Here is a 16,854-nt window from a genome sequence, read left to right on the forward strand (position 1 = left end):
GCTGCCACAGAACACTCTTTGAGAACCATTACATTGGATATAGTAGAAATCAAACTATATAATATTTCCAATCCAGATAAGTGTTTTATATCATTCTTGGTTATTCAATGAGCATAGTATGGAGAACAAACAAAAGTTATTGAGCTATTATTAGGCTCTTAAATTTATTTAGGGATATTAATAAAAACAATTTTATTTCATTTCTGATTTATTTCACATTTTACTTATATCTAATGGATTATCACAAAATAACAGTGAAACTGATGATTCACAGAATCTAACATGACAATGGGAAGATCTCTTGCTACTTCAATCTGGCACATGAGTGGCAAATTGTAAAAAATAATATTTACTAAATTACATAAAAATACAATGAAATACTCTAAATAAATCACATTGTTCTATGTTGAATTTAAATGATTAATAGAAACATGCAAGTTAGGGATACCATAATCGCTTTCCATAATTAAACTAGAAAAGTTTCTAATAATCATATAACCAATTCAATCTTTGAGCTCTTATAATTTCAATGTGTTAATACTTTCAGCTGTATATTATAAGGGTTAAGTAGTACAAAAAAAAATTACTCAATTGGAAAATTAAAAAATATTCTACATATTTTGACTTAGGGTCTAAAATCTTACGTAAAACATAATTATAAAAAAACCTAATCGCAAACTTAAAATTAATATCACTTTTAACAGTAGACAAAGGAACTGAATGACTACAGAACAGATCTCAAAATGTTGTACATCACTATATAAAGTATTATTTTGGAAAAACTAACATACAAAATATTAATGATTTTACATAAAAAAAAAAAAACAGTCAAATTAACCTCCTTTTCTTACAGAAGTTGGTTAAAAACTAGCTATACTGTTGAAACAAAGGGACAAACACTGAATAAGAATCTGAAATAGTTGATGCTATGGAGCTCCATAATCTTAACCAAATCTATTGGATATACAAAATAAGAAAGTATCTGTCTAGACAAGACTTTATTATTATTTTCCAACATATTTCTCAAAATTCCTAATAAATAATTTATAACCATAATAAGCAGAAACAGATGGATAAACGAAAATAACCAATAAAATGTTATTTTAATATTTATATCCAGATCCAAAATGTTATACCCGTAACATCTCTATCTCAAATCCAATAAGTATTTGTTTCTACAACTATGTCACTGGAATAATTTCTTTTTACTGGTATTTTCAACAAGGGGACAAGAGAAATTATAACAACTACAACAACAACAAATGCCATCAATTACCCTACTGTTGTTTTTCTTAGAATAAAATATTTTAAAGACTTGTTAAGTGTCTGATCACATCAAGATGGAACTACAAACTAATCTGTTCTGGTATAAACAGGCTACAGCTTAGAGGAATCTATTGTTAACTAACAGCAATAAGATTTTAACATTTTTTTATAGTGTTTTTCACACACAATTGCAAGAAACTTAATTTGAAAATTAAAATTTTTAACATAGCAGAGTCCAGCTACATTAAAATTCATACATTTTTAAGAATATTTTCCATTCCCTAGCAAGAAACTTACTATGTTTTATGTCAAAAGTGACAAAAATTTTAACATAAAAAAAATATACACAATGTAAAATGTAAGTGTTTTGAAACTTCTTCCTCGCTGTATCTTATCACTGTAAGTTCATTTTTTATTCTCTAAGCTCTGCCTGTAAGCCTATACTACTTTTTAGCTTTCGCTGAATGCCCTTGCTTATTGGGAGGAGTCCACCTCAATGCTGAAGGGTCTACGGTCAGCCGAGGCTTTTTAAAATGGGAGCTAGCTAGCTGTTCTGCTACAATCTTTGGTGTGACACAAATAACATGATGTCCTTTCCAATATTTAACCATATTCATAGATTGCAGAGTTGAAATAATATCAGTTTGGGAAATGCCAGTCATTAGACTTAAATCTTTGATACTTAGTGTACCTCGACTTGCACTGAGTACTTCTAATAGTACATATGACCAATAAGATCTATAACTGAGTTTTCCTAAATCGGAAAGAGGTTTTTCAGGACTGCCAACCACTTGTTCTAACCTTGATAGCTCATAACTAAATGCAATTAGCAGCTTGCCATAGCCTTGTCTCTGATAGGGAGGTAGTGTTAAAATACATGCAACATTGTTACCTTCAGGGGAATCTTTTTCCTTAGAAAAGTATCCAACCAGATGAGCTCCATGTTTATCAACTTCACATAATATGTAAAACAAAAACTGTTCTATGTCAAAATAGAGGGTTTTATGATCCAAAAACAATTTGGCTAATAAACAAAGATTTTGACAATAAATTTTATGTTCTTTTCCGTCAGCTTCGAATATCGCGATCGTACCTTTCCGATATATTTCGATGCCTAATGGTTGTCTCGCTGTGCATTCACTTAAATGGTATCTATATGTTTTTTCCATTCGCATATATTTCAAGCAATATTCACATATCCATAATTTCGATTGTTTCCCATACTCATCGGGATACGGACTGAAGTACCAAGTGTCTATTTCATATTTTCCTATCTGTATCCTGTCGATGTACTTAACTTTGGTAATAGCTTCATGTTCCTTTTCCAAAGCAGCTGTTGTTGGGTCCATTTCCGCGTACGACTTCTGTACATGGTTGATCTCGTCATGTTTACGTTTTTGATTGCGCGTTATTTTTCGCCCCGATTTGTCGGTAAGTAAATGGTCTGAGTTTATGTTGTTATTTGAATTTTCACACACGTCAAACCTATCAGACATAACCCGGTGGCGGGAAACCCATTCGTCGAGCCTTCGATCGTAGCCCACGTAGTGCACATAGTATTCGTAAACTGATTCCCCGGCATTGTACCGCGTCTGTATGATCTCCGCCGGGTGCCATGACTCATCCGAACGCCGCACTAAATAATGCTCCCCAATATCCAAAGGTTGCTCTTGTGTAGATTCAGAATCTTCATTGTCGGTGCTACGGCACTCGGGAGTAGGTAATTCATTATTCACTATTGGTTTTTCCAACTCCTTGTCACCTTTTGCCATATTAAACAAAAAATCATTTATTGGATCACGCAATACCGCGCAACACAATCTGTCGCAGTAGCCATGCCAATATCCATAGATAACAGAGCAAATAACGCGCAAAAACGTGTGCTAGTGTTGTTAACCGATACTAACCGGCTTAAATAAAACTTACTATTCATGAAAGAAAATTTAAATGCGCAGTGATAGTATTGTCAAGATTTTAATATTAACATTTTGAGACATCTAGTGTTTATTTTTTTATTAATTTATTAATGGTTTTTATTTTTTTATTAGTACAATAACATTGTAATCCAGCGGAAATTTGAATGTACATCAAATTTGTGCTTGAATTAATTATTAATAATAATAACTAATTTCGTTTCATAATAACATTTATAAAATAACACAAAATATTAATAAATAATTCTGATCACTTAAGAAAATATTCAACACTGGCAGCATTGCCAATACAATTAATTTAGTATCTGTGGTTAGTACTAATTCACGAACGAGCCCGTTGGTTCGACGTCGTGGTGTAGGTATTATTATTCTGTGGATGCGAGTTGAACGTACGTAACGTAATTGCTATCGGCGAAACGTCTGTGATTTGTGTAGTGTTCGAATGATTCCTACATCATTTACAAATCGCCAAAAGGAAGATATGAAATTAATTTTATCCTCTAAAAACAGTGACAATCATTCCTATGAATGTTAAATTTAATAATCAAGCATATTGATTACGTTTAGAGGTGATTTAGTGCAGTGGTAACCGTTCGAGATTGGTCCGGAGGCCGTCGTTGTGATAATCGCCCCTTGTTTAGTGTTAACAGAAATTCTGAAACGCAGTAATGCAGGCTATCAAGTGTGTCGTTGTAGGTGACGGGTAAGTGATTTTGTCCAGTTTGTAACAGATATAGTTCATGTACCTTTGTAATATGCTTATTATCGTAACAAACTATCTGACGTCATTGTATGGAACAGTCATACTCATTTGTGCCGCATCCAGTGGTGTAACCGAACGCTCTCGAGCGATAACACATGTATCTTTATTATTTAGGAATACTATTAAATATTTATTTTTTCGGTGACGTCATAATATTTTCACATTTTCTATATACACCATGTATTTAAACTTGATTACGGTGAAGGTCTTATCAATTATCTTAAATCTTACATAAGCTCTTTTATAATTCATTAAAATTTAAAGTGTAAAATGACGAACTATCATAAAAAGTATAATAAATTACTTTAAAAGATAAAAACCTTAGCCTAGTAAAAAGTACCACATGGCAATAAAACTAATAATTCATCCATAGTAAAATTAAAATTGTATGTATTTTCATTAATTCCGTTTATAAACCAATGTCTTAAAAATTTCAACTAAAAGTGATGAATGTACACTCGAAGTAGTAAGTGTACACTAACTATGCTTAAAAGGATACAACAAGTGCCTCAATGCATGCAAATTGACCCACTTCCTCTACTAAAAGATGTTAACACTATTGTTAAATATTGGCATGAATTTTAAATGTAGGACATAGAAGGAAAAATTATGAGTTTATAAATGTTTTTTGTTGTAATTTTTTTAAAATAGGATTTAGAGGGGAAACTAAGAATAAACTTGATACATCTGAATTCTGATGATCTATAGTTTACTGAAAGACTAGGCCTGTATAAAACTATCATCAATTAATTTCTACAATACACTTTAAAGACAATACTAGTGTAGTTACAATACAAATAGTAATACAAATTTTATATTGATTTAAAAAATATAAAACAAATCATGAAAGATAAAATTCTAACAAATAGCCATCATTTATGGAATTTTTATCCATATTATTAGTGAAGGATTAGGATTGTATATCCTTAAGCAACTCTTCTGATTTATATTTTATTAAAAGTAGAAACAAATAAAAACTGAAAATATTTTTCTCATCTTCAGACAATATTTTAATTAACTTTTGTTATTATATATTATGTGGAATAGAGAGCCAAGGTAAAAAATTATGATACTTAATCATTATAAAAGAAAATGCCTTTCATTTATTCAACATCTATTACAATTATGTGTGCCCCCAGTATTAACCATTACTTATTGAGGCAGACATGTGCGAACCTACAGTGGCAAATGTACCAAAAAGTAAAGAAAATTATTTACTTAGTTAAAACGTAAGGTGCTTTGTTTCAGAAGTTTTTGTGTGAATTTTACATCATTTTATCATTGATGTTTAAATTAAGTTAATTAGTAAGCAAAAGTCAATCAACTCACAACAATGGGTAATTAGTATAATTAAAAATGAAACAATGATTGGTTTGATGAAACAAAACTGGAGGACCTTGGTTTATTTATAGCAAAAAATTTTAAGAAACTAGTTTCACAAATTATATTAGTTCATTTGTTTTTGTGAGAAAAGTGAGAAATAGATATAGTAATGTGTTAGTTCAGAGAATTTATTTTATATTTAAAGAACTGAGGTAAACATGGCGTAGGGGCGCAAGTGTACAACTGTTAACTCCGGGAATGCAATATTTAATATTTTCATTTTCCCACTCGGGTACGGAGCAGAGTGCGGCATTAAATTCCACCACACTACACGCAAAGGTTCAAGAATTTGGTGGAAAGTGGAGAGCGGAAGTGTCTCAGGAATGGCTGCCCTTTGCCTACACTGCTAAGTGTGTTATATACATATACGTAAAGAAAAACTTGGATTTCACTATTCAACAGAATATGGAAAACGGAGAATCATAACACTTTAAGTTGAAAAAAGATGTATTACATTTAAGAATGATGACCTTCCACATTGAGGATACTACTCTATTGTATATAATCAGTGTTATTTCTGTTACAAATTCACATTGTGGCAAGGCCGCTCCGTGACATTTACAATTTGTTATTATGACATTGTGTTTATTTCAGTGGAGCAGAGTATGCTGGTTTTTATTTCTTTTTCAATGGTTTTCTACGTAAAACATTAAAAATTAATAGGAAAAAAGCATCTGTTTATGAATACGATGGTTGTAGATTCGACCGCCTCTTAGGGTAATGAATTATGTCCAGTTCTCAGTTCCGATAGACACAGTGCGACGTTGAGTTCCGCGTATCAACACGCAATATCTCGAGTAGGAGAACTGAACACCGTGGCTGCCCCTTTACCAGAGTGAAGAAATGAAAATATTAAATATTTCATTTCCCCGAGTGGGAATCGAACTCGCAACTTGTCGCTGTCCTCATTTTTTTTGAAAACCATTTTTAATTTTAATTGTATTAGACGCCTTCTATGTATCTACACGCGTTTAAACATACCTCGTATAAAACCCTACCTTTCTATCATACAAGTTGACAGTCCAAATATAGAAACCAACATGTGCTTCGAAAGTCTCTACGTGAAAGAAAGTGTCCCGCACTGTCTATGTTTACTACAGACATAGATGATAGGTGTGTGTAGAAAATTAGCGCCGACCGATACCGGTGCTTAGATATGGCGTCACGTACAAACAAACACGTTATATTAATTGTTTTATTATAGATCTTCGATTTTATATGGTATTCTAATAGCTTGCTTTGCTTGATTTCTATGACCAATGATTTTTTTATAAGGAATCAATAGGTATGTAAAAGTGTTCTAGGATAGTTAAAAAAATCAGCTTCACGCTGTATCCCGCTCACAGCAGATACATAGTAGGCAAAGGGAACCTACTGTTAGACACTTCGTTCCCCACTTTCTCCCCAATTTTCGAGACATTGCTTGTTAAGTGAAAAAACTTTTGTTTCGTTACTAGAGCCAGAGAAGAATAATAACTTATACCCTCGAGTGGAAATCGAACTCAAAACCGTCGCGTTTACATTCTTTTAGCTTTAAGAATTATGTTTTCTACAAAATGTAATCTACAAAAGCTTCTAAATCTTATGATCACATGGGGCTTTGTATAGGTCCTAAGCGACCTCGTTCAAATAATTATGCAGTTCACACTTCTTAGCGGGCGTCCTTCTCAACATATTAAATTCTTAACTGAAAGGATTATATTAAACAAATTGCATTTACATGTTAGCCCGCAAAACGAGTCTGGTAATCTGAAACCGGTTTGTCGAAGGGGTTAGTTTGGGTTAAACTGCGTGAGTACTAAAGTCCTATTCATAAATATTTTAAACACTAATAATTTTTTTATTATATTATGTAGTCCAAGAGCTAGGTTTTCGGACGTACTGTTAAGTTTTTATTACGTTACAAAGAGTACGGTTGTTCAATTGGTATGAGCAGATGTGTTATTCGTCGTCTGGAATTACCAATTGCAGCTATTTTTAAATATATATGGCTAAATAATATTAAAAAAAAATACAGTTGAATTGGGGACCTCCTTTTATAGAAGTCGGTTAAACATTTATATAATATTATGGGAAAGCTTGGGAAATAACGTTTTATGTTTTTAGGGATAGTTTAAGTTATTATGATTAGGACAATATAAAAAATATGATAGTGTTATCACATAAGTCATTATTATAATCTATTTTTAACGATTTAACTGGCTTGATAAGATTCGACTCTGCCATATATCCGTAAACTAGTGGACCCGGACGCGGCTACGCCTGCTTGAACTATAAGAATATTTTCGCGTCGGTTATACTCATACTGTGTCGCCCGAAGGCTAGGTCATTTCGAATCAGTGACATCTCCTTAATTATTTATCAAACTTCGTAAGGATGGATATCAAAATGTCGCGGTACCGGTTGCGTAGCGACGCGACGGTTGTTATTAACATGGCAGAATAAATTGCATGTCAAATTAGAAAGTACTTTAAAATATATTAGTTTATATGTGTAATGTAATGTTATATAGCCTATAGCACTTCTGAAGAATGCAGCTTATATACAAAACAAAAACAATGTAAATCAGACCCGTAGATCCAGAGATCTTAGCGTTCAAACAAACAAACAAACAAACAAACAAACAAACAAACAAACAAACAAACAAACTCTTCCGCTTTATTATATTAGTATAGATATGAGATTTACGTGTTGCCTATCTTTTATTATGTTTATCTCTAAACGAATATTTATTAAGATTTTTATTATTTAATAATAGGGAAATGTGGAAATGGATAATTTTATAGAAAAATAATTATATAATTGTATGAATTACAGTCTCAACATATAATTTCAATAGTTCAAAAGTTCATGGTAGTTCATGCCTTAAGAAAGCACAAAGTTACAACTTTTCGATTATACTAACAAAACTGAAAGTCAGCACCAAATCATTCTATTAGTTGTACAAATAACTCTAGTTTGTTTTCAAGGAACATGCGAAAGATGGATTGAAATTTGTTTTTTTTTAAATAACATTTTAAATATATTAATTGCTTTTAATTTTGACAATGTCCTCTTGATGATAGTATCGGGCTTTGCTTTTTTTTGTTTGGAAATAAATGTATTCGCAGTCTGTAAGACAAATTTTCTCATTAGTTTTAGAAACTTAGAAATGTTATATCTCTCAATCTATTTTTTCAATAAAGCGGAGAGTTATAATGTTAAATATAAAAAATAAATCAGCTTCACTCTGTATCCCGCACACAGCAGTGTAAACCGAGGGAACATAGTGTTCCGTATGTTATAATGTTTTCAAGACATAATGGTTTTGTCATGATTTGCCAAAATTTTGCACGATTTTCCTTTGAAAATATGGAATTTTGCAATGTAAAACGTGGTTAACGGTGATTTCGTATTGCTTTTTCTCATCTCATCACCACAAAGAGCGAACGCAATTTAACGCCATGTTTATTTATGCATCTGAATTTAACACCACCTTTGAATATATATACATTATTATAACAAACTGTACGTTGTTTCAACGCCTAAAAATATATTTGTAAAATTATTTATATTTGAGGAAAAGTGCGAAAAACATATTTGTTACGTATTGTATACGCTTGATCATTCGTTTAGCGTAGAATATTTAAATTTCATTTTATTTTTTTAGTATATTATTTCAAAATGTATGTATATATGTAAAGAAATAATGAGATATAATATGTAGATACATATATATGTACGTATGACGCCGTAGTGGCACAGTGGCACAAGCGTTTGACTGTAAACGCGATGTTTGTGGGTTCGATTTGCACTAGAGGAAATTAATTATTATTTATACGTATTTTCATTTCTTCGCTCGTATAACAAGGCAAAAACACGGCGTTGAGTTAAGCCACTGAACTCGCAATTCAAATTTAACGAAAAATGTGGAACGGAGTATGTTAACACAAGGTTCCCTCTGCCTATCCTACTATAATTCGAGAAACAACGAGATATTATAACCTTTCATTATGTGAAACATAATCGATTCACGATTTCTGAATGGCTCCATAGTACAATATACTACAAAAGACGATGAGGAGGCAGGGGATTGATTTGTAATCAAGTGCCCGCATCAGTAGAGTGGCGTCGGGCTCTGATGGCATGTTATCATCAATATCCTCTGTTCGAAGTAGTAAAAATTGCAAAATAGTGGAAATATGTTATGTTGAGCTACTGGTTTTTTAGTAGTTTCACGCTGTATCCCGCTTTTAGTAGGGCAGAGGGAACCTGGAGAACCCGTTCCAATTAAGAGACTTCCGTTCCGCCGGTGCCATGCCAAATTCTGCAGGATTCCATAGGGATTGCGTGTTGAGTGGCGGAACTCAACGGCGTGCTTTGCCTCGTTACTAAACGAGGAAATGGCAATATTAAAGGGTTTTAATTATAATTAAATATTTCACTTTTATAACTTTTATAATTTAAAACAAGATTTCAGTTTATGATTAGTTAACTAACATACTATAAATTCTTAGAAAACTCATTCATAGAAAGCTAACACAAAAAGGCAGTGGTAGCCGCAAAGATATTATTAGAAAACTATAGGTGTCGGCGGTCGAGTTGAAGAATATTGATGGTGTTTGCTTCATAACTTGAACGAGCGCACCCTAGTTTTCTGATATACCTATATTAAAATAAGAAATTGTTTTTACATATTTTTTCTAAATATTTACATTGGTACTTAGATATCTTCACGCTGTATCCCGCATACATCAAGGTATATAGAGGGAACCTAGTATTGAGACACTCCGTTCTCCACTTTCCGCTGAAGTTTTCGAGGCATTGCGTGTTGAATGGCGGAACTCAACGCTGCGCTATATTAATAAGTAATAATTCATTCATTCTAGTTACGTAGTTTTCGCCTTACATTATACATTAATAATTGTAATTTTTTTATTGCCTAGAATTCTCATTCAGTCTCAAACTCAACTCAAAGGGACGGTAATGTGTTTTTGGGCTTATGTGTGTTCCTATCCGGCATTGTAGAGAGAACGCCTTGGCCAATTTTTGATATTACGTCAATTGACCTTGTGAGTGTCTCTGAACACATGACAGTAATCAAAATTCACCATAGCGACAACCAATCGCCATATTGTTTATATGAAAATAAAAGTCGATGAACTTCTTCAAGTGACTTTTAAATAATGATTATTAGATTATAAAGAAGAGAATAAAGATAATCAATAATCTCATTTAACCTTTGGTAATAAGAAAACCCTAATCTAGATATGGTATTTACGTATGTAGGCATAAAGAGAGAGAGGCTCTCGTTTCAGCAGTGTTGCGATATGCCCTCTCACCGCAATGTTGGGGTTCCATTGAAAGGAGCCGATTCTATCACTAATGTTGGTACGTACGTACGGACGCGTGTAAACGCAGCAAATGCATGAGTGATTGGTTTCCATTACAATTATTAATAAGTAACATGTTTAAGGTTTTACATGTATTTGATGGTATTTTTTACTATTTACCATTCCGGTTCTTCTTCAATTCTTGAGCATTGCGTGTTGAGTGGCGGATTTCAACGCCTCACTTTGCCTGGTTAAATACTTCATTTTCTGGAGTGAACCCGCAACCGTCGGGTTGACATTCACACACTTGTGCCTCTGCGCCATGGCGTCTTTTACGAAAAAAAAAAAGTTAAATTAACAATTGTCAAATGAATTGTACGAAAATGAATATTTTTTGCTTTTTTTTTATTTCTATAAAAAAAATGACTGCTTCCTTTGAAATTTATACGGACGATACCGATTTTAAACAGACATATGAATAACTAGACACTCCTCTATCCCATATTGTATTACCCAACATGAACAAAAACAACACAATTGGGTATTTTTGATTTCTAAATATAACTCATAGTTTTTCCTTTTCACGTTCAAAATACCAAACCCTATATAACAGTATATTTGTTTATTTCCTTGGAATATCCGTTTAATATCCGTCTAATCTAATTAGACGATTTATCCGTAGTCTGTCTGTCTAATGTCAATAGACTTAAGGTTTTAGTAGTATGTATAACGTTTGTAGAGAAAGCTCGACAAGTATTTTAACCCGTCATTTTTTTAAATTATTTAATTAAGATCTTGAATAAGACAGACGATTGATGATAATTAAGGTCAAGTTAATTTCGTTGAGGAGTTTGACAACTGAACTTAAAATGTAGTGTCTCGATTTGGTAGGATGGAGAACGGAGTATATAAATTAATACCTATATTATTCTAATTTTTTATTTCTCCGTGTTGAATTCCGCCATTCAACACGCAATGACAATGACACACAGAATTGTCTTAATAGGTAGGTAGAGTGCTGTGAAAACTATCTAGTTTTCACAGCACTCTACCTATTCTAGGGAATCTTCCCAGGTTCCCTTTGCCTACCCTGCTAAATGCGGGATACAGCGGGAAGTTAAAACAAACAAACTCTTGACGTTAACTCATGACGTCTAAAGTCTTAAAGTCACAATCGTGTTCAAAGTAGCTTAATGACGTGCGCTCTGGTCGTGTAACGTTTGCGGTTAACTTGGATACTTGAAATAGAATTATGTGACGTCATAACCATTTTGTCATAGGGAAGGATACGAGGAAGTCGTGTGTTATGTATTTATCGAGGATGTGAATGAGGATAATTATTTGTTGTTCCAATTCTTCAATCGTCATATATGTGGTTTTAATACAGTGTTATAAATATTTTAATAAATGTTGATATCCTATAAAGAAAAAAAGGTTAGGCGGGGAGGCGGAAAGCGGAAAGCGATTACTATATTACTCACTAGATCCTCTCTTCTTACTTTGCTATATGCAGGATAATTCATTTCCAAGAACTGATTTATATACGCTTTGTAAAAATTGATTATAAATTAATTTATTGATATGCATATATGTCTTATTAGATGTAATATATCCTGGACTCAGAATCGAATCTTCAACGACTGGCCTCAGCAATCTAAATGATTAAACCAAATGGCCAGTTTTGGAAATAATTTATGTAATTTTTTTTCAACTTCACTTCAATTTTCGAGGCATTGCGTGTTGAGAGGCGGAACTGAACGCCGCACTTATGCCTTGATAATTAATAATTAATACCCCCGAGTGGGAATCGAACACACAACCGTCGACCTCATTTTATCTATTAACATTAATTATTTACAAGCACCTGCAAGGAGTACTTAGCATTTGAATGAATGTTGAATACGTCCATTGTGAGACGAGTTCAATGATACCTCTACTCTGCTCGGTCTATTCTTATGTAACGTAAGTGAGCAACAATTGCGCTTATCGTTGACGATTTAAGAGGGTAACTGGCGGTTGTTGCTATTTATTGGTATTGCTGATGTTCCAAGAGTGTTTGGAATTGCTGGTCTGATGCTGTATCATTATCATTCTAAGGTACATATTTTTTTAGGTCTATCCTTTTATTTTGAGTTGGTATAGAAAATCAATTAAATCTAGGCAAATATCATTTCGTTCTTTACATTCTGTTTATTGTTAGAAGACAGGCGATTTGTTTTTCTAGATTAGGAAGATCGTAAATATTATGAGTTCCACCACTCAACACGCAATATCTCCAGAATTTTGCCGGAATTTGCGGAACGAAAATGTCTTAGGTTAGGTTCTCTGGTTTCCTCTGTCTAACCTGCTATGTATGAAACGAAAAAAGAAGGTTTTGGGTCAAGGACGAAACCGGAAAATATCTATGAGTATTACAGTTCTTTTTAAATATAAATAAAAAGATTAAAACATATAAAAAGATTTATAAAGATATGCACCAATTATGTATATTGAAACCTTTTCAAAGAAACACTTGCGCCATATGGGTAGCTTCTTATTTGCGACGACAGCTTCGGACATGGGTCAGTCCCCAGCGTATATTGTTTCACCCATGATCCGCCTTTGAATAAGGCGTGAGACTTGGGTGGTCATCGGTCACGTACCAGGCGACAGCTTTCTGATTCCCTTATTAGCGATCAGCTATTGCTGGTAGCATATGGGCGGTTACAGATGCTAAGGTTTTGTTTTTGTTAGTTGTATTGTGGTCTTGTTTTAATTATATGAGGATGTAGAGTGAAAGTATGTTATTTTTTTTTTACGATTTATTTTAGTTTAGTTAGTTTAGTTTTGTTTTTTTTTTAAATGATGTTTTGTCGAAATTAGCTTCATGGTTTTTGGTCATTCAGGAGCAGACCTAAGACTTTTGCCGCGTTGCATTATTTCCGTTGTGATTTCAGAAGAAATCAAATTTTAGGTGTAAATGTTAATAAGTATTTTATGTTAAATTTACTGGTGTTATAATTGATTTTGAAAGACTTTGCAAAATAATTAATTAATTTAGCATGAATTGACCAACACATTTTTATATAAAAATAAAAAATTGAAAACACCCACAAAAAACAATTGTTTCAAATTGTATTCCACGGCTGTTAAACCTAAATAAAAAATTAGTTCACCCGATTAGTTTGGCATTCCTGTAATCCTTTCACATGTGCTGATTTCCATAACCTTGCACTCCCCTCTGGCGGAAACTTAACGTTTCAGTGCTGTGGAATGCGGTCTGTATCAATAGTTAATTATATATGGCTCATATCAAATTGGGAACAATGTTGTTATATTGGAAATTCATGTCTCAAGTGCCTATATAGTTTCTCAATAAAAAAAACGAGCAAACTATGCAAATTTAAGTTTTATATGATTTTCTTGTGGACGGCTTTGTTAGAACTGGAAAAAATTAAAAAGGGGTCACATGGGAAGTACCAGATTTCAAATGAAAAAAAAAGGATCTTCTAAATCGATCCACGCAGTCGAAAGTTCTGAGGCAAACAATCATAAAAAAAATAGAGTCGAATATAGAACCTCTTCACCTTCTCCTATAGTATATAGAACTGCTATTTCGTAGTTATTAAAAGCTAAATTTTATTATTTGTTACTTTCGCCCTTGACCTAAAAATCCTAAAATTATACATAGAGACACTCCATTCCCCAATACGAAATGTGTTAGATTTATCATTTTATCTTAATACAATATAATGAAAATCCGGTTGTCTGACCTGCATTGCAAATTCAATATCCGCACCTGAGCATTGGGATCTGACCTTTCGCTTCTGCAGTGACATTTTAACCTAAAAATTATTTGTGTTATATAAATTTGTATTTTTATATTCAAAGAGATGTTGAGGACGTTGTGGGGTGGTGGTAGGTAAAATGTCTGTCTGTAAACGTGACAGGTGCGGGTTCGATTTCCGCCTTTTCTTTGCTCTGGTCCTAAGATCAATGTTAGGCCATGGCGTTGTGAACCGCCAGTCAGTTGGAAATGTCTCGAAAATTAGGCGACAAGTAGGAAACGGAGTGTTTAACACTAAGTTTCCTCGATAAAAACATATTCATAGATATTTTGCTGTGTTACTTACTCTAGCGTTATACAAACTACAATATGGTTCATCTGTTATAAAAAAATAGCGTATTTTAAAATATTTTTATTAACTTGCAAATACATTTTGAATATTTGTATAAAGATTGTGAGTATCGATTTCTGTTATTATAATAACGTCTATTCGTACGCGGAATATGAACGAGACCATTGTTCTACTCATCCACAGGATGCCTTTTTTTTGCTCTTGCTTGGAATATTCTGTTTATAATGAGTGGATATCTATTTCCGTTTGTGCTCGATTGCATCTAACGTTATTAAATTATGGAACTTTCGAATCGTTGGAAAAATAATATGTTAATTTTTTTCAGCTTCACACTGTATTCCACTTATAGGGTAGGCAGAAGGTGCCTAGTGTTAAAACACTCCGCTTCTCACTTTTTTCCGGAGGTATTCAGTGGTGGAACTTGCTAAACACAAGAGCGAAGAAATGAAAAAATAAAATATTTCATTTCCTCGAATGGGAATCGAACCCATAGCATGCAGTATTTATAGTCACACGCTTATGCCACAACTTGGCTCAATAATATGTTAATGAGTACCACATTCCACATTAGAAATTTTGAAGATCCATAATTAATGCTAATTACAGGATTGGTTTGTTGCTAACGGGGTTATTTTTAAAGTGAAATTTAATCACGTTAACAACAAATTACGTGAAATATAAAAACAAAAGGGTTCATTTAGATAAAAAGCACTTCCCTAGAGTAATTTACTCATAATTTACAACTTTTGCCCCGTACAAAGGTGTACGTACCTACGTACTAACAAAAGGAACTGGGACGTTGTTTAACGTGGCGTGTGCATTATCCGCACAAAGCACCCTCTCAACTCGGCGACCCCCACCGTAACCACTATCCCTACTACCCTAATTTCCAGCAGCTGTGATCCTAACCAGTCAGTCGACTGACCTGGTTGTGAGCTATATGGTGAGGAATTGACCTGGAGTTTATAGATCCACTCTTGTTTTTTCATATTGTTTTATAATATTATGTATTTTCTATTATTAGAGGTTGTCGTGGCACTGAGGCATTAACGTGCGTTTGTGGCTTAATTTAATGGCTTCATTTCCTCGGTCTGGTATCGTGGTAAAGTGCGGCGTTGAGCTCCGCCAGAATTCGGAAGAAAGTGAAAGAACGGAAGTGTCTTAATGAGAACCAGAGTGTTGATGATTGATGACGCTAGGTTGAAAGGTTCCCTCTGCCTACCCTGCTATAAGGGGGTAAAACATGAAGGGCTCCAAACCGCACTTTTTCTAAACACTTTACACATGGATATGTTATATTACAACATTTATCTGTAATCTTTTACCATTACTGCTATCTTTCTTTTATCTTATCTATTATTCGAAGTGATAATGCTTATACTATATAATATAAGCGATAATATAGTGTACAAGTTATTTTTTCATAAATTGTTGTTAATTAAAAATATTTTGCAAAATCTGTTATATATTGTGAACTTGAAAGGACAATCTTCATTAAAAAAGATAACGTTCTTTTTTTAGTTTATGTATGTGATCTATCAGCTTAGCTTCACGCAGTATCCACATGTAGCCGGGTAGGCAGTGGGAAGCCTAGTGTTAAGGCATTCCGCTCTCTTCTTTCCGCCGCATTCTTAAGGTATTACGTGTTGAGTGGGCGGAATTCCACGCCGTTTTGCTTGATAACAGAGCGAAGAAATGAAAATGTTAAATATTTATTTTCGTCGAGAGGGAATCGAACCCACAACCTAATACGTTTGCGACCCAATGCCACGACTGGCCTCATATTTTTATTTGCTTACAATGAAAAATAAAAATATATTTTTGAACCTAATTATTATTATTATTTACATATTTACAAACAATGTAAACGTATTGAGAATTGAATATGCCCTACAAAAAATTGGCTATGTGTCAATAAAGCAATTATTTTATTATTATTTTTATACTTATTTTATACTTATTTTATTATGAAATTTGTTTCGTGAATGTGTTGGCATTGTAATACGATAATGCTTTGAAACAATTATACGTGCTACAAAAATTCATCCAACTTATATTAAACGAATAAAAAATATATA

The 16,854-nt window shown here is 33.1% G+C and overlaps 2 protein-coding genes across 2 annotated transcripts in view; one reads left to right on the forward strand and one right to left on the reverse strand.

Annotated features, from left to right (window-relative positions):
• Positions 1 to 190: 190 nt before the first annotated feature.
• Positions 191 to 3,133, reverse strand: mof (males absent on the first). The gene has a single exon (XM_085198164.1). The coding sequence runs from the start codon at positions 3,036 to 3,038 to the stop codon at positions 1,710 to 1,712; it is 1,329 nt and encodes a 442-aa protein (XP_085054290.1). The 5' UTR covers positions 3,039 to 3,133; the 3' UTR covers positions 191 to 1,709.
• A 380-nt stretch (positions 3,134 to 3,513) lies between these two features.
• The window catches only part of Rac1 (ras-related protein Rac1), a 32,272-nt gene continuing 18,931 nt past the window's right edge, over positions 3,514 to 16,854 (forward strand). Inside the window, exon 1 of the mRNA XM_085198348.1 lies at positions 3,514 to 3,903. Within this exon, the coding sequence (XP_085054474.1) occupies positions 3,869 to 3,903 (35 nt within the window). The 5' untranslated portion in view covers positions 3,514 to 3,868. The remainder of the gene's footprint in view (positions 3,904 to 16,854) is intronic.

The sequence above is a fragment of the Heliconius melpomene genome, chromosome 15 (assembly GCF_056956725.1).
Source record: "Heliconius melpomene rosina isolate 202511_hmr_F chromosome 15, ASM5695672v1, whole genome shotgun sequence".
NCBI lineage: Eukaryota > Metazoa > Arthropoda > Insecta > Lepidoptera > Nymphalidae > Heliconius > Heliconius melpomene.

Bases quoted from the DNA above. Each gene is read 5' to 3' on its own strand.
- mof (XM_085198164.1), bottom strand. From the start codon at position 3,038: ATGGCAAAAGGTGACAAGGAGTTGGAAAAACCAATAGTGAATAATGAA.